Source organism: Falco rusticolus, chromosome 1 (assembly GCF_015220075.1).
Source record: "Falco rusticolus isolate bFalRus1 chromosome 1, bFalRus1.pri, whole genome shotgun sequence".
Taxonomy (NCBI): Eukaryota; Metazoa; Chordata; class Aves; order Falconiformes; family Falconidae; genus Falco; species Falco rusticolus.
Window position 1 is genome coordinate 119,338,817 of NC_051187.1, and position 21,927 is coordinate 119,360,743.

At 44.0% G+C, this 21,927-nt stretch overlaps 2 protein-coding genes across 14 annotated transcripts in view; one reads left to right on the forward strand and one right to left on the reverse strand.

Moving 5' to 3' along the window:
• SCLT1 (sodium channel and clathrin linker 1) overlaps window positions 1-6,208 on the forward strand; it is a 43,486-nt gene extending 37,278 nt beyond the window's left edge. For 3 of the 5 annotated variants that reach the window (XM_037397883.1, XM_037397899.1, XM_037397908.1), the window contains 3 exons: window positions 1,559-1,637; window positions 2,680-2,775; window positions 5,528-6,208. In XM_037397883.1, coding sequence (XP_037253780.1) covers window positions 1,559-1,637; window positions 2,680-2,775; window positions 5,528-5,590 — 238 coding nt within the window. In that variant the 3' untranslated portion in view covers window positions 5,591-6,208. Of the gene's footprint in view, window positions 1-1,558; window positions 1,638-2,679; window positions 2,776-4,974 lie in introns of those variants that run through there. The other 2 variants (XM_037397892.1, XM_037397917.1) reach the window with 2 other exon arrangements.
• Window positions 6,209-9,586: 3,378 nt separating this feature from the next.
• JADE1 (jade family PHD finger 1) overlaps window positions 9,587-21,927 on the reverse strand; it is a 48,091-nt gene continuing 35,750 nt past the window's right edge. For all 9 annotated transcript variants that reach the window (XM_037397797.1, XM_037397853.1, XM_037397834.1 and 6 more), the window contains 5 exons: window positions 20,918-21,085; window positions 20,179-20,295; window positions 15,905-16,441; window positions 13,522-13,639; window positions 9,587-12,633 (listed from right to left, as the gene is read on the reverse strand). In XM_037397797.1, coding sequence (XP_037253694.1) covers window positions 11,735-12,633; window positions 13,522-13,639; window positions 15,905-16,441; window positions 20,179-20,295; window positions 20,918-21,085 — 1,839 coding nt within the window. In that variant the 3' untranslated portion in view covers window positions 9,587-11,734. The remainder of the gene's footprint in view (window positions 12,634-13,521; window positions 13,640-15,904; window positions 16,442-20,178; window positions 20,296-20,917; window positions 21,086-21,927) is intronic.

The window sequence follows — 21,927 nt, forward strand, 5'->3', positions numbered from 1 at the left end:
TTAGGGCTCTTGTATTGAAAAGGCTTTATCTTGAAGCACCTTGGTTACAGAGGATAAATTGCAGTAACAGTGGTATTAACCTACTATCTTGATCCTGCAATTTTAATCCATCTTGAATTCTTAATGTTATATAAAAATATTCACACGGTAACACAGGTATAACCTGTATGTAGTTCTAACTATTTAACATTGTTCAAATATCTGCCTGTGTACTCCCATTTTGACAGCAGCTAGTCAAAAGACGTTGAACTGTGTTTATGATACCTACCTGGGGTTGGTTAAGGGGGTTGGTTGGGAACAAGGCAGTGGGAAGTACCAGCCAGGTATACTCGCAACCTTCTGTTAACCTGATGTATTTCAAGTGCCATATAGCAGTTTTCAGTCAAACCTTTATGAAAGAATATGTTTAAAAGTTTCTAAGAGTAAATTACTGTTGAGAACTAAATGCCATCGTTAAAACAGCAGAGGCTTTTAAAGATGAAGATCGGAGGTTAAAGTCTCTCCTACCTTACCTCCACTCCCCCAGCAAGAACAAAGGCTCTAGCTTCCATTACAGCGCCTGGAGTTTCAGCTATAGGCAGAGCGCCTAAAGGTTAGGTATCAGCTTTCTGAGCATTGTCCGTGTGCTACGTATTCACAAAGGTGACTGCCTTTCAGCATGCTTTCCACTTGGGAAAGGAAGGTAAGGTGAGAATAGATTTGAAAATTCCTCACAAATAGGTTTGAAATTCAGCGTAGAAGGTGAAACTGGTGGCAAGAATCTTGATCACGCCATTTTTTGTGATGTCTGTGGCTAGTGGAGTAGAGACTGGTCAAAAGTTAGAGCAGCTCTTTTAGCTTTGCATCTTCCTCTGGCTAAAATTAGCAAAGTTCAGAGATTTTCCCATCTTTGGTCATCCCTCTTCTTCAGTGGCTTGTGACGACAGGAGGCAAGAACTGTTTCCTTTGAGCCCCAACTCAGCGATGCCTACCAAAACCCATATATCTTTTGTCTTCAGTGCCGTACAAATTCAGGATCACTGTTCACATATTTGGTGTAAAAGTAAAAAGACCACCTTGAAGACGGTGGCATTTTCCTTTTCTTCATGAAGTGTTACATTGTTCGGCTCACAAGTACAGAATGATTTGGTTTTGGGTACTTAAAAGTGCCTTCAGAAATGTCCACATTGAAGTCTGGTTATGGGACGCTAATTAGAATGTTAATCTAAATATTGAATGCACTGTGCAAATGCAGCTTATATTTATAGCATACTCGATAATGTGCCTGCAAAACAAGAGTCAATAAACAAAAAAACTCCTCTGTAAGATGTCAGATGCTCCTGACAAAGTCCTGTTGGTTCAAACAAATACATCTCATTCCTTTGCCATTATAGTTATGAATATACATCATGAAGAAGTGCTGCCTGTGTAGCGCTTTTGAAATGAGTGTTTTAAGAGCCACACCGTAATTAAAAACACACCATAAGCCCCTACAATGCAAGACAGTACCTATGAAGTTATATTCTGATAACTGACGTGCTACTGTGTGTTAATCAGCATCTTTTCTTCTGATTAATAGAAGTGAGCTGAGTCAACAAAAACTTCGTAGCCAGGAGCTCATTTCTCAGCTGGAAATGGCAAACGACAAGGTAACTGAGGTAAGATAATGACTGATATGACAACTACTTTCAGTTACAACCCCATGCACGTATAGTAGGATCTCAAGAGAAACCTATTTGGATGAGTTATGTTGCCAGTCTAGTTAAAAATGGAGGATTTTTGACAGTCATAACTGGACAACTTCAGTGTTTCTGCTGAGTGCCACATTCAAATGGCAGGAAGACAAATGAACTTTACTCTCAAATTACAAGAAAATGTAAAGGAGAGATAATCTTTCAAGGTTACTAATTAGCAATTCTAGACAATTCAGGCAATGCGTTTGAAGTCGCTTACGGCTGTGTATGCGTGCATACCTCTAAAAAGGAGGCGGCATTGCATTATGGGTAATGTAGCACATGCAGAGGTAGCAAATTCTCAGCATACATGTGTATAGTAGAATTGACACTGTATGTACATATATGCATATAGATAAAAGCATTATCCATTAAAGGTTAAGGGCAGGGTTGTTTTGGAATGTGCATTGCTATCCTGTCAGCCTCATAAATCTGGGATAACATGCAGTTCTGTTCAGGACAAGTCCTTCTGTGTTTTTTGTAGTGCTGTATTATTTAGAGGAGAAGAACGGGACTGATGTGAGAACAGATTTCCATAAGTAAAGGATAGTTAAGAAAGACTTTATACAGGCCCTTTGATGAACAGAAAGGATCTGTAGCAAGTTTATCATCTCATTTGTATCCTATAGTATATTCTTTTTCCCGTTCGCTATAGCTAAAACATTTACATTGTAGGATTGTGTGAATTAAATTACCTGGATTAAAATGTTAGCTTTTGTGCTTCCCTGAAGATGGTGAAATGAGTTAAAACTTCCTCTGCAGATTACTCTGATTGGAAGAGTCATATGATGTCATATTTGAGCTGGAAATTCTCTATAATGTGTCAGCAGTATGTCTTCAGTCTTATTGTAAGTGGTAAACTGTTCCACTTCTTAAGTTCCTCTTGGTTTAAGCCTTTTTTTGCTAAGTATGTATGGATCCAGTAAAAAGAAATATGCATTTGTAATGAGGTATTTCATTTACACAGGATGAAAAATTAATGATGGAATATCGAGAATACATCAACAGACTTCAAAGAAGACTGAGCCAGGCAGAGCAGAGGGCAGCTACAGCGTCTCAAAAGGTACAAAACTAATAATAAACATGCTATCTAAGCACATTTAAAAAAATCCCATTGAACATTACGAAAATACTCACTTTGTATCGTTCCTGAGGCAGAGGTGATCATTTATGTCCATTATTACTAATATGATTTTAAAAACAAGCTTGTATTTTGGATGCGTTATCACAGAACTGACGCATATTCAGTTGAATGCTACCTTCTGACAGGACGCTTAAGTGACATTATAGATTTGTTTATGGAATCAGATGGGATGCAAATTCAACTTGTTGGGTTCAAAACATGTAAATGAAGGTGTATGATTGTTTCCATCTTTAGAACTGGCAGCAAGTTAACAAAGAGGGGAAAAAAACCTCCTTAAATAACAGCAGCTCCTGTTTACAAACACAAAGTAGGCTTTTTTGGCATTGGTGTAACCTACTGGGGCAGTCACAAACAATGGCTTCACGTGATAAAAGAGCAAATGTTCTGCTGATTCCTACACCTGTCTCTTGGGGAGTCTGATTTAAAACAAAGCATGTCTTGAGTTGATGGCTAGAGAACTGCCTTTATAAAAACTGCTAGGCAGCCTAGCTGTTTGGTGGGAATTCTGTGGGGGTTTTCAGCCAAATAAGTTCCCTGGTCCAATTCATTGCATGGCTGCACGAAGAGCATGGGGAAATGGTGTGAAGTGGTTGCAGGACAGAACTGATAGTGTCGACCTGTTTAGTGTCGATCAGATTGCAACCTTGAGTACCTTCTGCCATGTCATGTGAACTTCCAAAGTTGTTAACTTCTTGTCTGTCCATCTGCATTTTCATTAGCAGTCTCCAGTAGCTGCTGCCCCAAGGACTGCCGCGGTACACCCACGGCGGTTATCGTGGGTGGCGTGCAACAGACACAATAAATCCTGCAGTGTCAGAAGTACTGAAAATGGTGCGGGCAGAACAGGCCACGGAGGAGGGAAGGAAGGGATGCTGTATGCATCCCGCTGCCACAGGGAACATGCCCACTACAGGCCTCAGCGGTGCCGGGGACTTCAGACAGGGTGTGTCTCTTAGAGCCATTTCTATGCCTAAGGCCTCCTTGCGCGCTGTGACCACTTAACGAGCCCAATCCTTGCTGCCTGCTTTTGCCACTCCTCTTACAACTCAGCCCCAGCTTTGAGCAGTACTATTCAGTATGTCTAGAAATGAGGGATCTTAGCAGGAGAGGTTTCCTTCTTTTCAGAGAGAGAAACTTTGGGCTTTAATTATCTAAACCCCGTGCCACCTGCAGTTCTGTATTTTCTCTGCTGGACAGCAGGTGTGGGATTTTTTCCATCCAGTATTCTTTTTTCCATACTATTCAAGCTATACATCTTGAAGCAAACCCCACGGAAGGTTTATACGCTGGGTTCGTTTGTTTGCCAAGCAAATTTGTAACTCAAGTTGGTCTTTCTGCCTCCTAATTTTTCACGGTGATTTAGGAAACCCATTTGCAGATTACAGCTTTTTAATGTGGGTGATCCTATGTGAGTTGCAGAGAGGAAGTGTTCGGTTGATCTAAATTGTCCGATTAGGACAAATGGCGGTTTTTTCCCCACCAGCAGCGAATGAAGGGCACAGCTCCCAAGCTATCATAACGTAAGCTGTGTTTCCTGGCTGTAAATGCTGTCATGACAGGGCCTACCCAAGCTGGTGAAGATTTGCTCTGGAAGAGTGATTTTTTTTTTACTTTGTTTGTTTGTTTACCTCCTGTTTGTTATGCAGATCTGTTCAGCTCCAATAGTTCTGAGGTGCTGTCTTCCCTTAAAAACACGGTCTCCCAATCTTTCAAGGGAGTAAATTCCTGGCCTCGGTGCCAAAGTAGAAGGAGGTCTTGCTCTTCCTGTAGACACTGATAATTAACTGTTCCTCACCAGTCTCCCTCTGAAAGGTAACAAAGAGATTTGATAGATGTTCAGCAGCTAAACTGCTGTCCGGGTCTCACTGCCAGTCTTCAGGACCGCCTTGCCCTCTCCAGGCTTGGCACAGGTTCCTGCTGCCAGCTGCCAGGCATGGCTTCGCTGTAGTCACTTCAGAAGTTCTGTCCTGAGCCCCTTCCTCTTCCTCCCCACCACAATAAAAAAGCCGTACCGGCACTGTTCCCGCTGAAGGCTGGAAAAAGAGGTCTCCAGGAGTACTGCTACAAGAATGTCTGCTCTTCTGAGTCCGAAGAAACAAAGTGTTTATTCCTTTCTAGGTCTCAGAAGACTGAATGTGCACGAGTGTGCTTCCTCAGATTCAGAGCGGTAATTCTTCTCTGTATTCTGAATCTGTCGGTTGTGGGCTACTTTCTGACTTACCTGTGTATTCCCGTTACATCATCCATCTTACTTGTAAAATTAAGTCCGGTATAGGCTAGAGCTGGACTACTCGGAAGTTTAGAAATTACATTTTTGTTGTGGTTAGTTCAATGACTACAAATCTTAGCTTATTATTAAATAACAGTAATTCAGTAAGAAACATAAAAAAATACAGGACATTTGCACAGGTTTAAAATGTGTGTTCTAGTAGATGTCTTTAAAGCGTACCCCTGCTACCTAATCTTTCATCAGTCTTGAATTCTTTGGGATCTGAAATAAGACAAAAGCAGTAGTCATCTACAGAGTGCATTGTAAATTCAGTTTACCTCAGATTCCCGCTTTCTGTGCTTCTTCCCTGCCCTTCATGACCCCTTCCACACTGAAGTTCTATTGATACTTTGATCTGACAAACAATTACATAAGAAACTATCTGCTCGGTTTTAATTACAGCTCAGCCTAGTAACTACACAGAAGAAAAAAACCACTTCCCTGAAGGATGTGGAAAACACTTAAACGCGTCTTGTTCACTCACACCATGCTGGAGTTAAGGTGATCGCTGGAGAAACTTCGTATTGGAGCACTGAAGTCAAACGCATAGCAAGGCCTGTAAAACTTAAACGTTTTTTGGTTTACTCGGGTAAGAAAGGAAGCGGATGAAGATACTGTATCTGTGTGCATAGTAAAGATTGGAAGACGACTACAAAATGTTGTCGTTAAAGTCCTTTAATGTAGCAGATGAAACGATCCGATACAGTGCTGTGGCATGCTGATCTTTTTTGGTCTAAGAAACACCAGCTCCAACTATGACGAGACTGTGTACAGGGAGTAGGTACTGTTACATTGAAATTCATGAGCAGCTTTGCTCGCACACAGTCGATGCCTTTAATTTTTCTTTGTAGTCCAGGAACTTGGAAACATTTTGAAGATCTTTTATGAATTGTAGTAAGACACTAATTGCGTGATGAATGTCAAATAGTTGCTGGTTTCATGGTAGGTGTTACAGCCGCAGAATGCCTCCATTGCCTTCCGGTTTTAAGAACTCTGTTCAGTTTGTTCTGTTGTCCCTGGGGAACAGTTAATAAATAAAATGCTGCCACGGCTATTGATACAGCTCGTTTGTAAGGAGCACAATCTTTCTTCAGTTGTGCTTTTTCTCCCTAATTACTATTTCACAATTCTTCCTTGCTTTTCTGTTATCTGCTGTCCCGGTTTGTGTGTGGCTGGGAACTTCTCTATTATTTCCATTTGCACAAAGCTGGTGAGGTCACCCAGCTTTCCTGCATTTGAAGCAGTGTGTTTGAATTCTACAGGTGCCAGTATGTGGGAATCCTCTTGCCTACGTGTTTTTCTTTGATAGTTCAGAAACCTCATATATATATCATTCTAAAACTAGAGCCGAACTGTTTTCCTCCTTCAGCGTATATGATAAACATTTGACAGTTGTTAACTGATTCTGAAGTGCTCCTGTCTTGGACTTAAGTGACGTTATTTCTTGTGCTTCCTCTGAAACGTGAGGAGTGTAATTCTGGTTTGTAACTTCAGTTGATGGACGCTTACCCAGCGCTTGATGAAAACTGCTGCTTTGGACTAACCAGCCCGTACGTCTGTCGTGGTGGACCTTCACCGTATGCATTTCAGAGGACAGACCTGGGCTGATCACCACATGCAAGTAAGAGTTCGTGCTGCCTCCTGAAAACCTGGCTGTTCCAGTAGAGCCTGCAGGATGGATGCAACCTCAAGAAAAACTTCTGCCTAGTGCAGAGGAAGTTACTATTTCCTACAGTTGTACACACTTCCTCACCAGTGCCTTCTCAGTTTGATACATTCCTGTATCCATTGCAGTCTCTAATTTTGCTGAAAGACTTCAAAGGCTTTTTCAAAGCAACACGGATACATTGTCCAGAAGCTCCAGACCTCTGTTGGGGTGAGATTTTTCATCAATCAACCAGGTGTATGGTACAGAGGGAGGGAGGTACCAAGCATCTTGGTGTCATTTGCCTAACGCACATCTGAGGTAATGACAGCCCAGCTGGAAGGTTTTGTGTGAGCTGTTCCTCCCGCTCACTCCTTAAAGAGGCTTTGGCTGAGAAGGGCGGGTAACTGCAAGTTTTTGAGCAACAGTTATTTGTGTATTTGCTCCTTGAGGCACAGAAGGGCAGCTGCTTGGTTCCCTTTTGGTCAGGGATGGATTAGTTTCAGCTTGTGGTGTAGCTTTTGTATAATGGTTACTTGCCATTATGCAAGATGAGCTGCAATGATGACACAAGCACCCAGTAGTGAAGGGGCAGCACAGCGATTATGGCAGGTCCCACAGGAAAGAAAAAATTTCCCTCCTGTCTGCCTAATCCTCCTGAGCAGCTGAAAACTGACCAAACACCTCTGACCCCCCAAATGGAACGTGGTCAAGTCAAGCTCCTCATCCTGCCACCACTTCCCTTCATCCCTTCCCTCCTTGGCACCTAGAGGAGGCTGCTGGCACGTTGCTCGCAAGGTGGACGTTCTGAGCAAAGGCACTTGCTGAGGCAGTTGAAATTCAGGGGCTTGCTGGTTAGCCACGGTTTGCTCTTTCCCTCATACTAGACTGTTCCACGGCACCGAGCAGCAGGCTTTTCAGTCAGCCGTCGTGGTTGCTTTATGTTTGTTTCTAGCGGTATTTCCTGTCAGTCTTCTCTGGAAGGGCTTTTGCTCCCCCTCCCTTCCTTTCCTGCCCCAACACCGGTTTTTTGAGCGTTTCAGAGATTCCCTAGTGTGACAGTAATGCTTCCCGTTGAGTAAAACTTTGTTCTTTACCGTGTTACTTAGGAAGGGATTCTAGGTGAATTAGTCACTTCCATCCAACGGGTAAGACAAACCAACTAAGCAGGTACCGCAAGTTTATGTTGGGTCATCCCACGAGCCCTGTACCTTCTGGCACAGGCCCGATCCTGAAAGCTCGCTCTCTGCATACCAGAAGCTTTTTCCCAGTCTAGTGAAGTGGCGAGCAGGCTGTCCTCAGCTCCAGCCCAGTCTGGCTCGGGTAACCCCAGCAGCACAGCGCTCTGCAGAAGGCTGCCGGCAGCAAGATCGATAAAGAAGCTGCACGAACATCTTTCAGACTTTTATCCACCCCCTGAGCAGCTCACACTCGTACCTCTTAGGAGAGGGCCGGCCTTTCATCTTCACTCTGCATTACACGTGGGGAGTGCTGCTCACAGTTGCTGCTCACAGTTGCCCACAACGGGGATGCATGTGATGCAAACACAGGTGTGAGCAGCACTGGGTACCCACGGCTGTTTCTCAAGATGTACTGCTGGGCGTTCACCTTCACAGCCTTGCTCTCCTCTTGCTCCGCTCCAAGTCCCTTCCGTGCTTCTGCAGCTGGAGTTTGGAGGAAGCAAGAGCCAAGGACATGCTGCGCTCTTAAAGCCTTGTCTCCTGGAGATGCTGCTGTAGCAGCAATGTTCCCTGCCAGCTTTGCTTGACTACAGGCGGTTCACAGCGTGACACACACGCGGCATACTTATCCTGAAGATTTACAGGTAAGAAACCGCGTGTTCCTCTTCCAGTGGAACATGTATGAGGATTATGGACTTTGGAAGGGCATCATTTCTCAACAACTACCAACCAACTGAGGTAAGCAACATCTTGCTGCAGATCTCGAGGGAAACAGCGTACAATTTTCTGTTGCTGGGATAGGGACAGCTGTCAGGAACATGACCCTATACTATTCCTAAAAAAAACCCCAAACAAAAAAACTCTTTCTCTTGCAGCCACAGGCTGCATTTCGGTACCTGTAATAATCCCAATCAGATGCTTATTTTAACCATGACAATTCAGATCCTCGCAGCGAAGTTCCTATGTAAAAACCCAAACAAAGTAGCTATTGCAAATGCTAAAACACCGCTGGCAAGGATACTGCAAAAATGTACAGCATTTATTCACATACAGACAAAAAGGCACAATTCTACTGAATATTTTAACAAAAAATACAGCTGTCTTCAACTAGGTCTTTATAAATACTTCAAAAAAGGGAGAAAATAAATACAGGATTGGGCCATGTAATATAAAATATTCATCTCTACATATACTTTTTATTTCTATCTGTTTCTCTTCATGCACCTTTTTTAATTAATTTCAGCTGAATGGACACCAAAGCTAGGCACATTGTGAAAAATCTTCTGTACAAGGTTTTACAAATGTAATGACAGTTTTTTTCAAATTTCTGAAATTAAGATTTATACACAACATGTATAACCCTTCATTTAGATTTGTGTGAGTTCATAACCTAACAAATGGCATTCCAGGCAACTTTACAGAAGTTCAACTAGCCTACAGTTTGACAGAACACACCAACCATAGTCAAAGATCTCTTGGTCAGCCTGCACAAGGAAAGGGAACGCTTAAAAACAGGAATTCAGCAAATGGTTCTAGCCCAATAAAATCCAGGGGTGAGTTCGTATTGTCACTGCTGTACTTACACCACCTCTTCCGCTGAGCGCTAAGCATGGGAGACAAAACTAACCTACAGAGCTGGTCACACGGCGGCCCTCTACAGCTTTTTTTTTTGGTTTTGGTTCAACTTCACTAGAAATCCTAGAAAGCTTATTAACCTAAACGTCGGGGAGCAAAACAGGTAAGGCATTAATTCTGCACAACGTTAGCATTCGTAATAGTGCAAATTAACAAGGTACCTCTTTCAAACTGGCGTGAGGTTAAATCTTTACTTGGAATCAAAATTTAGATTATTCCATCTATGGCTTGACAAACAATTCCCTATATGGTCGTGAGCTTCTTTCTTACAGAGACAACAGCACCTGTCTGGAAAACGTTGCTGTACATCGAGGAGAACTTAGATTTCGCATTTACGTTTTGTCTGCCTGTTGTTGTTTGATCAAGTAAGTACTCTTCTTCAAACACATCCCAAGAGTGACTACCTAACTTCAGATTCACCGGTGCCCTGTTTGACTTTCACTTAAGTAACAAAGTTAATCTAAGTCTTAACTTCTTGGCACCAGCAACGGTTATTCTAAAAGCACACTATCTTACACAGCACTCCCCTTCCTCCAATGGTTAAAAGACTTCCGAGTTTTAAAACAAACGATAAGGATGCATTCTGTCGAAATTTTTAATTAAGAGGTAACTTGCATAGCAAGACAGGGTATTAATAGTATTTTTAAAAAAAATTTTTTTGATTGAATCCTCTGGAAGACTTACTCTGGAAGAGTTACGGCGGAGTTCTACTGGGATTTTCCGTGTTGCCTGCTCAGGAGGCGAAGGTCTAACGGTAAGAAGTGAGTGGATGTGATAATGGCAGGCCAGGAGTAAAGGGCAGGGGGGAAGGGGGATCTTTATGCCCGTCTTGCTTTAACACATTGCTGCTTCAACTTTTTCACCAGTACAAACACACCTGGCTTACATCTATGCAGAATTCCAAAATTTACAGGCTCCTAACACTCCACTGTTATCTGTGCACTCTACTTGGTACAAAACAGTATCCTAATGTTATCTGTTAATATTATTGCTCAGAGCTTACTAGTTATTGCCATTTGCGATTATTTAAAAAAAAAAAGTACACAATCAGAATATGAGTTCCCTCTTCCATCAAATCTAGTCCAGAATAGAATGAAATATTTTTTTCTTCATTTGACTGTAAAGAGCTAATCACAATTTATTGCCTTTCCATTTTATTCTATTTAAAAATATATATTCATGTCCATTGTAAAGCAACCCTTTAGTGTCATAAGCCTGGCTTTCCCAATACATACCATTAGTGCATCTGTGGTGGGCTTCAGGAAATCCTACCGACTAGTGCCTTAGAAAGATTTTTTTTTTTTCATGAATTGTCATCATCCTGCGAGAGGCAGGTGCCTGACTGAAGGTGACGGGTTACTCCACGGGCTGCGGTAACCCACAACCCTGCCCCCTTGCTCAGCACCGAGCCCCTCGAGAGCATCCTCGGTGCTCGGGCCGAGTCACCTTCTCGAGCTGTTGCACTGTCGGGCAGCTGCAGCCCTGACCCGTCCCTTCCTCCTCCAGTACAACACCACGGTTCGATCCGGTCATCTCGTAGGTGTGTGTACATGTAAACTCCGGAGCTTATGGAGGGGTCTGAGCTGCCACCTGCGCTCAAATTGAACGCAACAGAAAACATTCTGCCAAGGGAACGACCTATCACCCCCCAAGGAAAGTGACCATTTGTCATGGGATCGAGCAGTGCACTGTGGTTAAACAACCATCTTCGATTCATTACACGCTAGTTAAATTAAGAGCTTGTGCTTTTCCAGAAGGCAGGGGAAGGGAGTAAAATTTTCAGTGCTTTTTAGCTAGAAGGGATGAATGCAGCCTACTTCGCCCTACCCACCCTAGCCCCTTCTGAAAGGTTTTTGTGAGTGAGTTCATCACAAATCCTGTTTAAGTAGCGACGTCGTTTTTCTCGCTTAGGAAAGCTGCAAATAAAGGAGATTCAGACCTCTCACAGAACTGGGGAAGGGGCAAAAAAACCCAACCTTTAAGTGCATGTAAACATGTTTACACAGCTCAGGAATAACGGGTGATCGATTTGTCAAGTCTGTAAGCCATGTCTAAGAACTCTTCTCTCACACCAATAAATAATGTGGAGCTGGCTTGTAGGCAGTGACTCTACTGACCACGGTGCCGACACCGTGTCCCCGTGTCCAGTCAGGATGCCAGGATGCTTCTCCTAATAATGTCCGTCCTTCTGCTGATGGTGCTGCTTGGACTGAGCCTCTGCTGCCTGCACTTTTTTTCAGCCACTTCAGTCTCCGAGTCGCTCATTTCGGCATCGGGGATGTACCCATCATTCTCGCTGTCAGGCTTTAGCTTGCTTTTTGCCCTGTCCTTCGGTGAAACTCTGCCCATGCCCAGGTAGGGGTAGCTGGAGTTCTGGCGGCAGGGCTCCTCCGGGCTCTCGCCCTGCTGTTGCCTCTCCCCCTTCTTTGGAATTCGGAATCCGCCCCAGTTTTTCACTGGGCTCGTGGGCGTCGTAGGCACTTTAACTACTGTCTGATTAGAGTTTACTTTGACAAGCCCCCCGTTGCATTTAGGCACTATATCCCTCCGCGTGCCAGGTGCCGACCTACCACTGGAGTTCACAGCCCTTTTATTTTCCGATTGCCTCTGAGAGAGTTCTGTGGGTCTCAGTGGTTTGTAGTTGTGTTTAGAAGTCTTTTCTTTTAGCTCTGCCTTGATCACCTCACACTGCGGACGATTGTCTCTTCTCTTTCGGTGCTCTGGTATAACTATGCCATTTTTCTGCTGTGCTGATACAATCCGTGTTTCTGCAAAGGTCTTGTCGAAATTTAAAAAGCCACCCGGAGCTGTACCGCCTTCCCTTTGGCTGGGCTGCCTCAGCATGGATTTGCTGTCACTCCCAGAGCTGTTTCTTACTCTGTCTCTCTTGTGTGGTTTTTTCAAAGAATGGGATAGAGACGTGCCCATTTGTTTCCTGAAGAACGCAGAATGCCATTTCAAATCCTCTATCTTGGGGGCATTGGGGCCCAAAGATGGACTGTTGAACAACACCGGGTTTTCCATCGAGGAGAATGAGGAAGGCACACCTAAACGTAAACAGACCAAGTTAAAGTCAAGCAACTCCGTGTCTCGTAAATACCACTTTTGAATGCACCCGTTTTAACTCTGTTCCTCATGCCTGAGTTCTTCGGCATAAACGGGTATGTGGTTGCCTATCCAGCCCCTTTACATCACGACTATGCGGTTACGTCTCGGTTTCACAACGGCCCGCCGGTGTAGCTGACTTCCCTGCGGCCGTGCTGCACCTAATTACACTTGTAGCAGACACAAATCCTAGCACTAGTATATCCACTCAGAGGCTCCTCAGAGAGGAGAGGAAAAAAGCAACCAGCAAGTGGACCCCATTGATTCTGTCCGACATACGGTTTATTCGTTACTGAATACCTTAGGGATGATCTAGTTAGTGCAGTTAACTTTGAAGGTATTCATCTTTCGGAGAAAGACTACTTTCAGTGAGACCAGGCAGAAATAAACATGTTCCTTTAAAAGCAGAGCGATGCCTTTTTAAAATTCATTTCTTTAAACTGCCGTCTATGACGCAAAGCAGCACACGCTGAACACTAATAAACCACAGACTTACCCGGTACCATATGGCACTGGAACGTTAAGTCATGGTCTCTCTGTCGTAAGGAGTCACTACAGAACCGCACCAGAAAGGCCCTGAAGCAGCAAGCCCCTCAGCGCCCCCCCCCCAGGAACACGTACCAGTTTCTATAGCGATGTGCCCACCATTAGAGCTAGACACAGCCTCCGTTTTTTTCTTCCTATCTGCTGATGCATGGTGGACTACACAAGATTTTAATGAGAATAAATGAGGTCCTGTTTGTCCTTCAAAATTAGTCACTGGCCTGCTACCAAACCTTTCAGTGCGTGTGCCTGTGGTCTTACGTGAAAAAGAGAACGCTGAAGCATACCTGAAACTCTTTCTTGTTCCAACTGCTTTGCGTAGACATTAAATATCTGTTCTTGAACTTTGCAAACAGATCTCTTGATTTTTTCCCTTCGGGTCACCATGTAAGTGAGATTACGCACCTAGAAGACATCAAGTCGATGAGTTTTGCAGGCAGTTGCGTTTCTCTGATGTTGTCAATCCGTGCTTTGAACTCATTCTGTTTAAGTACTACACACCATTTACACAAGTTAGTAACGTATTTAAATTTAACCTTCTTCAAAACACTTCTTAGAAAAGAGTCTTCAATAGCACTTAATTGACAGATTCATCCATCAAATCTGGGAGGGCCACACCACAGAAGTAACTTCTATGAACACCTGAATTATGCATATATATCAGTATAGATTTCTACAGGAAGTCTAGAGAAATGCTGGAAATGCTTAAATATTCGCAGTATTACATAGCCTGGCACCATTTGCTTCTCCCTGTTTGAGACACAACATAAAATTATACTTAATAGCATAAAGACGTGGAGAGCTATTCCACAGTAGCAGCCCTTCTGCTGACCCTGCCGTTGCAGTACAACTGAAATGAAGGCAGGCCAGGCTGCTCGTGCCCGAGCGCAAGGGAGGTGGCAACAGTAACGGAATTATCAGTTTAACCATCTCAGTGCTTTTTAGAAGAAAACTACATTTCTGTGTTTAAAATGTGACTGTCTAATCTGGCCAGCTGTGTACGTTTCACAGCACCGCTCTCCCAGGGCTCTGAGTTACGTCTTTCCCAGAGGAGGGAAGCTGCTGAGCGCTGTATGTGGGTGTTTCCAAGGCCGCTCTGGGCGCAGCGCAGCTGCACGCAGCGTGGTGCCCTGTGCACTACAACCTTGTCAGCTGCTCTCGCAACCATTAAGGAGGAGACATTTAACAAGCCTGGGTTTGCTCCTCTATTTAAAGCTTCCAGTCCCAGGACAGCCAGTCCTTTCCAGTAGCGTCGTTACTCTGTGGATTTGGATTAGAAGGGATTTGTGCAGGTGGCACCCCTTCTGATCCAGTCTGCGTCATGTCCACAGAATATCTGTTTCATTAGGTGACCCGGATGATGATTTCAACATCTGTTTCTAGATGGATGACACTGTCACTAACGGCTTTCATCATCAAGTCTACCTGACTTTACCTTGAAGAGGAGAAAAAAAAAAACCCAACACTTGGGGCCCCGTTTCTTTTTTTCTTTCCCCTCCAAGTTACCTTGGATGTACAACCAGTGGGAACAATGGAGTAGTAAAATATTGAAAATACTACATGGACGAAGTGTCCTGTTTCGACATCACACTTAAAAATGGAAAGGATACATAATGCATAATTTAAGTTCCAGAGAACACAGTGTCAAACTCAACTTATTTAGCTGATCAAAGAGAAGATTAAAAAGTCTTGCGCACACGGAGCAGAAACAGAAGATACCAGGTAACCCAGGTAGGTGTCTCATGGGCTGGAAGTTGAAATTAGAAAAAAAACTGCCAAAGAAAAACTGCAACGATTCAGTAGAAGAGTAGTTAGCCATCAGGATCCTTTACCAGGGATGCAGCAGATGCACGAACACCCACTGTCCTGATGCAACGACCAGACAGCATTCTGCAAGAAGGGCCCTAGCTCACCGCCAGGTGAGGCTGAGGTAGGACCTACTGAGCTGGGTTCTGCACAAGGCCTGCACGAGCCATATGCTGTATGGACATGAAAAACTGAAAAATAACTTCAGTACTCCTTCTGGCTCTAGCGTATTGTAAACTCTACTAGTTAACCCCCAAACCACCAAAAAGGAAGGAATTCAGGTTGTTACAGGACTGGACGTACTTGAGATAAAACACCAAACTAAGCGTACCGAACTGCTCTTTAAAAACTCAAAACCTAATTGAGCGGACTATCGTCTGCCTCCCAAGCCTACTACCCAGACAGTCCAGTGACATGCCATCCTACTATGCTGTATCAATGAAAAACGGATCTGCTGGAAATCAAGGTCAGTTTCGTAATCTTTTCCTTCTTGTGCACCAGATAAAAGGAGCAGAGAAAGCCCTTAACAGCTAAAAAAGCTCCAGCTGGGGGTTGCAGTACAGTCCACGGCCATCAGCATTAACCAGTAAAGAAAGCGTAAGTGGAAGCACAGCGATCCAGTTCTAAGGAGATGGGATACTGCAAGCCAGGACCTGCTGGCCCCGTGAACTAACCCTCTATCTGAAAAGGGTAATTGGTGTGCTCTGCAGAAATTTGGTGTTAATGGTCTTTTCTGACAACACAACTTTGAGTTAAGACCCAGCATGGAGCGCCCGCACGCCAGGGCAGGAACAGAGCCCTGCTCGGAGACGCAGCTAACGAAGGCCAGCACGCTACCGAAGCACAGGCAGTGCAGTGGCTTACCCGCTCTAGATCCTGCCGGAGGTGTGTGAAGAGCTGCAGTCTTCTGAACAGAACATCCTGCTCCCGTTTAGCCAGATTGTCCTCTTCATCCTTCTTTGGGGTAATCAAAGGCTTATTGAAGTTGGCTTTTCTCTTCAGCTTCCAGTACTGGTAAAGGAATTCCACTGGCTCCTCAGGCAGCCGCAGCGCTCTAGCCACTTCCAGAGACTCAACAAACGTGTAGAACTCATCCTCCAGCTGCTGGAGCTTCTGCTTGCGGAGGCTGACTCTGTGGGCCTCCTCCTGGTTTTGATCCATGCTGTGGAATGGGTCCATGTGGGCAGGAAGAGAGCTGCTCTGGATCCCAATCCCATTCCCGTTCTCCTGACCTGCACTTTCACTGAAAGTCTCATCATCGGCTTTCTTGGCGGAGCTGTGCTTGGGACAGTACGACTTAAATTTCACCTCATCGTTCTCTGCCAGTATGGTCTTCATCTCCAAGCCTCGGTCAAATGCACAGGTGACGTGAAAGGCTGTTCTGCAGTTCTTCACTGAACACTACAGAAATTAAATTAAATTTAATCAAATAAAAATTTCAGAAGCCACACTGCCTAAACCGACGCAGGCAGCCAGGACCGCTCTGGAAGAACAACCCTGTTGCTGCGCTCTGCTCCAATGCTGCATGTACTCTCTTGCTCTCTCTTAATTAGCTTTACGATTTAGTGCTCTCAGGCCAGGCAACGATCAAGTGGCCCAGTGGGACAGGAGTGGTTAGCCCCCTCCCTAGCCCAATCACGCTATTCCATAACCCGCAAATCCACTAGAGTACTGAAATCTGGTTCTTACCGTCACCAGAGCCACTCGTGTAAGGCAGCGCACGCAAAAGAAAACGTTCCCCCTTTGACTGTGCCAGCAGGAGAGAGGGGGAAAACATCTCGGTGGCCCCAGGCCAGCCTGATACTTTTAATTAAAAGTCCTTCCCAGCACCTGGACCCGTGCTACCCAAAAGGCCTCAGCCAAAGGGCATTTTTCTTTTCCCCTGTTATCCCCGTTTCCTAATGTCAAATACTAAATCGCTGCCAATCACTGCTTCACTGACTACAGTCTTCGCTTCACCTGGGAGATGAGGAGAACGGGAAACTCAGTTTTGTGTCATTCTTCTTCCCTCCCAGTGAACCCGGCAGTCATGGAGTGATGGGCACTCGTTCAGCTGCTTTAGCACTTCATTTCTATTATATGTAACTTCCTCTTGCAAAATGCTGTCATAGCTATCGCCAGCCACAAACTGAAAGGTCTAAATATATATGTGTGCATCTGTCTATGAACGCACACACATACGTACGCGTTTGTATCAGCTCACGCCTCTGCCTCCAGTGAAAAGAATTTGAAGTGGAAATGAACATTAGTGCTATTAACTAGGAGGAAACAGAACTAGGCTTAACCCAAGTCATCTAACCTAAAACAGAAATGCACTGTGCTAGGATGTTTACACAGAACTTCGTAAAAAAGCCAAGTCTCTTTCTCCCCTGGGTTTTCCTGCTCAGGCTGACTCAGCAGCCAGATGGCATATAAAGGTACAACCAAGTTTGAACTGCAGAAGGTTCAAATGAACATTCTTTTAATAACATCAACATATAAATGGAATTAAAGAATACCAAAGCGTCTTTTGCCCTTTCCCCTCTTACTAACATACACAGCAAAAGCAGCCCAACTGGAACACCGAACAGTACAGAAGAGTACTTTAGCCGTGGTTTCCAAGCTGCTACCGTGTAGAAAAATTAGCTCTTAGTGTGGCTAATGTTTTATTGGGAGAAGAGGGGCAAGCATCGTCAGACGGAAATCTGCTGAACCTGGGAGAATATGCAGTCTGGTTTTTCCCAGCTTGCTGCAGCTGCTCTCTGCCCAGACTGACACACACTTCCAGCTGCCAGCTTTTCTAATTGCCGTGCACATCTCATAGCATCCCTGGAGGATCTCGATCTCTCAGCTCCTCCGGTTAATGCTACTTCCTTTCTATTTCAGTGGCTTTCTATAATGTTCTTCTCTGCTGTATAAAGTTTCACAAGACAAATCTAAGTATCTCCCACTGCTAGCTTTAATGACACCAAGATTTACACAACTCTTACAAAACGTCAGGCAAAACTGTCAATTTTTTTTGTCTCTTCCCCCATAATTTCAAGTGTAGAACTGTCTGAAGTGGCAGCCATCATGCCTGCATGTCATCCTGTGTCATTGCTAGAAGGGGAGAGGTGGTATCAGAATATGAAAGGACACACACACACCCCTCCCCTGCACGCTAACACACATAAACAATCAAGTGCTCAAACTACAAGTTACCCCGCTCAGAATGGGTCTGGAGAACGGACAAAACAGTTCCAACTACGTAAGAGCGGCCAAGAAGAAGGGGACAGCTCTGCAAGGAGGTATTATGGTTGCAAATTTATATGCTGTGGACAGATTTACCTTCTCTACTTAGCATTTACTATTTATACATTCCCTAAATGGAAGCGGACTGATAGGTTTCACTGGAACTACTGCTGCATTGCTGGTTTACAACCTTTTCTGGCAACCTCATCAAATGACTGGGAGCAGAGGGCAAGGAAGGAAACGGATAAAACCTCATTTCCAAGTAGTGTAGAACTTCAGCAATTTTTCTGTCTTAAAACCGGTCTTACCATCATGGATCCTGTAACATTAGACTAGCCACAAAACAGAAAGAGCTCTACTTCTTCAGACCCCTTATGAGACAGCAGTACCCTCCAACCTGTCTCAGGGAGCTTCCTGAGGATCATTTTGCTGAACTATGTGAGGCACTGTCAGGGTGACGAGCATTACCACAATACTAAGCTACATTTTATTGTCTTTTTCTGCACAATCACAGCACTGCCCCAAGTGGGTCACCTGGCCTTTCTCTCATTTGTTCCCAAGTAAGGTAGGGCAAAGTTTTGTCTTGTGCCTCAGGAAACCAAGTATCTCCTCTTTCACAAATCTGGGGCTTGGTGATGCGTTTTCTCAATCTTTCTAGATTTTAAAATTGTCCTTAAAATTATTAACATTTCTGAGTGATTTTTCCACTGTAAAGGACCTGCACGTGCTTTACAGCTAACAACCCAATATAAATACGCATGTGAAACAACACTGCCCAGTCTGAAATGCTCTGGCGCAGACCAGTTCAGATATTTAAGTGACAATTCACAGGCTACGGTGAGAAAGGCTGAATCCAAATCCACCTGCAATGCCAGAGAGAATTTCAGAAGTACACAATGAGACAAACTGGCACTGGCCCAACAACGTGAGTTGTTGGTATGAAACCAATAGCTTTATGGTTTTAATTATTTATTGTATACGGAAATCATTCTTTTTGGAACTATGGCGACTCGACATTTGTTTTGATTCTTCCCCATCTTGCCAATTCGGGCAGTCATCATCCCTGAGCTCGAGTTACCAGAAGTCAGAACAGTAACGTGGCACTGCTTCTGCTGAGGTATGAACTGGGAAACTCAAACCCAGGAGGTTTTTTTCCTCTTGGAAACACCAAGAGCTCCAGCATCTAGCCACAACCAACAGAGGAAATGGGGCTCATTTCCCCAGCTTGTGGCTTGCTCTCATCTCAGGGCAGACCAGTCAAACCACCTACTTTTTCTTCCTACTGCTAAAAAAGCTTAATATTAAATGATCCGATATTCTCCTTAGCAACGTAAAAGTTGGACCAACAACAAGATAGTTACAGCCAAAACAGTCCGATTTTAAGGAGAACCTAAAGTAAGAAATTCAGAGCTACACCTCAGCTTTACCGTCAAAGTGAAGGTGTTCACTTCCACTGACTCACTCCAGCAGCGAGAGCTGGGCATGCTCGGCACCTTAAAAATCCCGGTCGTTGCCAGAAGTAGGCAACTCCCCTTGAAATAGCCAACTTGTCTTAGAAGTCACAAAATAGGCACTAGCAGACAGGTTTCAACATGGAAGTTTTCAGCATTCAAGCTTCGTTTTTGCATGTGGTACCTCACAGAAATACAGGTTTTTTCCTCTACTTGACAACATTTAAGTTTTATTTCAGTGTACTAATAAACGTGTCAGCGTTACCAACAAATTACAAAGTCTTATGGGATGACCTGGTTATTATTAAAATTTTAGTAGAAAGTAAAAGCACACTAACATTCAAAAGCACTTCCGTGTGCAATTAAGTCCACAGTAACAAACAGGAAATCAAAGAAAGTTTACTGCAGATGCACGTTTTGTGTATCTACTAAAAGCTGACAAAATAAAACACTCAGCTGTTTGTGCAAGTAAATTACCTGTATAGAAGCTCCAACTTTTTCATTACAAAGGCTGCACACCAGTGCCCACCTGCTGCTGGGAATGTGGGAGACCTTTGTAATGGGCTCCATTTTTTCTGGACTTCCAATGCTCACCTAAAGAGGAAAAAAAGGTTAAAAAACACAAAGTGACTATTACAGTGTTAAGTCAAAAGGGAAACAATTTTATCAAAGAAATCAAATTCCTTGTGTGCATATGCAAAATGAGCATCTTCCAAGTTCCTCAGTTTATAAGGAACTAAACAAACCTAAATTCCTTTTTTTAGACATCAGTTCCTCACTGCATGAGCAAAACAGTTTCAAGGTGAAGACCACCAATTTAAAATTATCATACAGGATGTGTATTTTGATTATGAGAACCCACAGGAATTCTCACAGTCACATCCAGACCTCCCCGACTCACCTTTAATGTTCCGTTTATCAAATTGAAAGGTACTTTGTGTCCTTGTTAAATGAGCTTTGCCAGCAGCAAAGGCCTCGTTTTTTGAGGCCTAATTTTGGTTGACAAAGGTAATGTAATTACTTTTCTTTACAGGTGATGCATCATCCCGCCAGACTTTACATCTAACTGAAAATCTTTTACACTGTCTTCCTAAGCAGTGCCGTATCTATGCTACACTCGTCGTAGCAACACGCACTGTGTTGAACAGTACTTTTAACAGGTTTCTGCTCTCCCAGAATCACGGCAGCCCTGAACTCCCCGAGGATCGGCACCTACCTCTGGAATCCACAGAGCACAGCTAACATGGACCCACTTGGTGCCGCTCCGGGTCGGCTTCATGGCACCACCCTTCTTGGGACACAGCAAACACTTGGGCTGAACACCAAGCGCGCAGGTCCTGCACAGCCAGCTGCCTTCTGGCACCTTCAGAATCCCATAACACGCCTGTTTTCCCATGGACAGAAAAGGGAAAGAAAACAGAGGACACAATATGCATTTCTGTTACTCTCTAGCTCTTTACACATAGCCTCTCACAACTCTCAAAACGGTCTTTATGGAATTTCTAACTATAGAAACACTAGCTTGTAGAGGAGGATCTCGGGGTGCTTTCACAAACTTGACTAACCCCATTACCCATTCATTCCCCAAAAAGACCAGGAGCAGAGGTCATGGCGAGCTGTCAGGGAAAACACCCGCTGCCCACTTCAGCTGGGAAAACGAAGAATGTGTTTGCCAGCCCAGAGAGCAAGGGGACTCCTGACAGAACCCTCCAGCAGTGCGCGAGGATGAAGTTCAGTATCACGATGACTACACCTAATGGGAACTGGACTGTATCTAATTCAGAAGGCAAGAACTGCAAATTCGAGAGCTCTCCTGTGCAATACTCAGTTATTCCAAAGCACTGAGTTTTACTTCTTATTCAGAGCGAAAAGTGCAGAACAGCAACTAATTAAGGTCACTTTTTTCAGAAGACTGCATCTTTATGGAGACCTCTGTCCAAATTACTGTCAGTTTTAAGCCTCATAAGTTTCAGATTTGATGTGAACAGAGACTAAGCATCAAAGAACCACTACAGGTCTACAAATGCCCACTTTGAGTATCTTGCAAGATAGCCATTTGTACCTTACAGCTGTCATAGGCCTATTTCTTTATCATTAGTACAAACGCAGTTAAGTAACACATGCCAGAAAATGCCCCTCTTGCTCAGCAGACAACACAGTTTTCCAAACACTGAATGACAAAGCACACTTCTTAAAGCTGGAAGGACAGGCTGACAGGAAGGCATC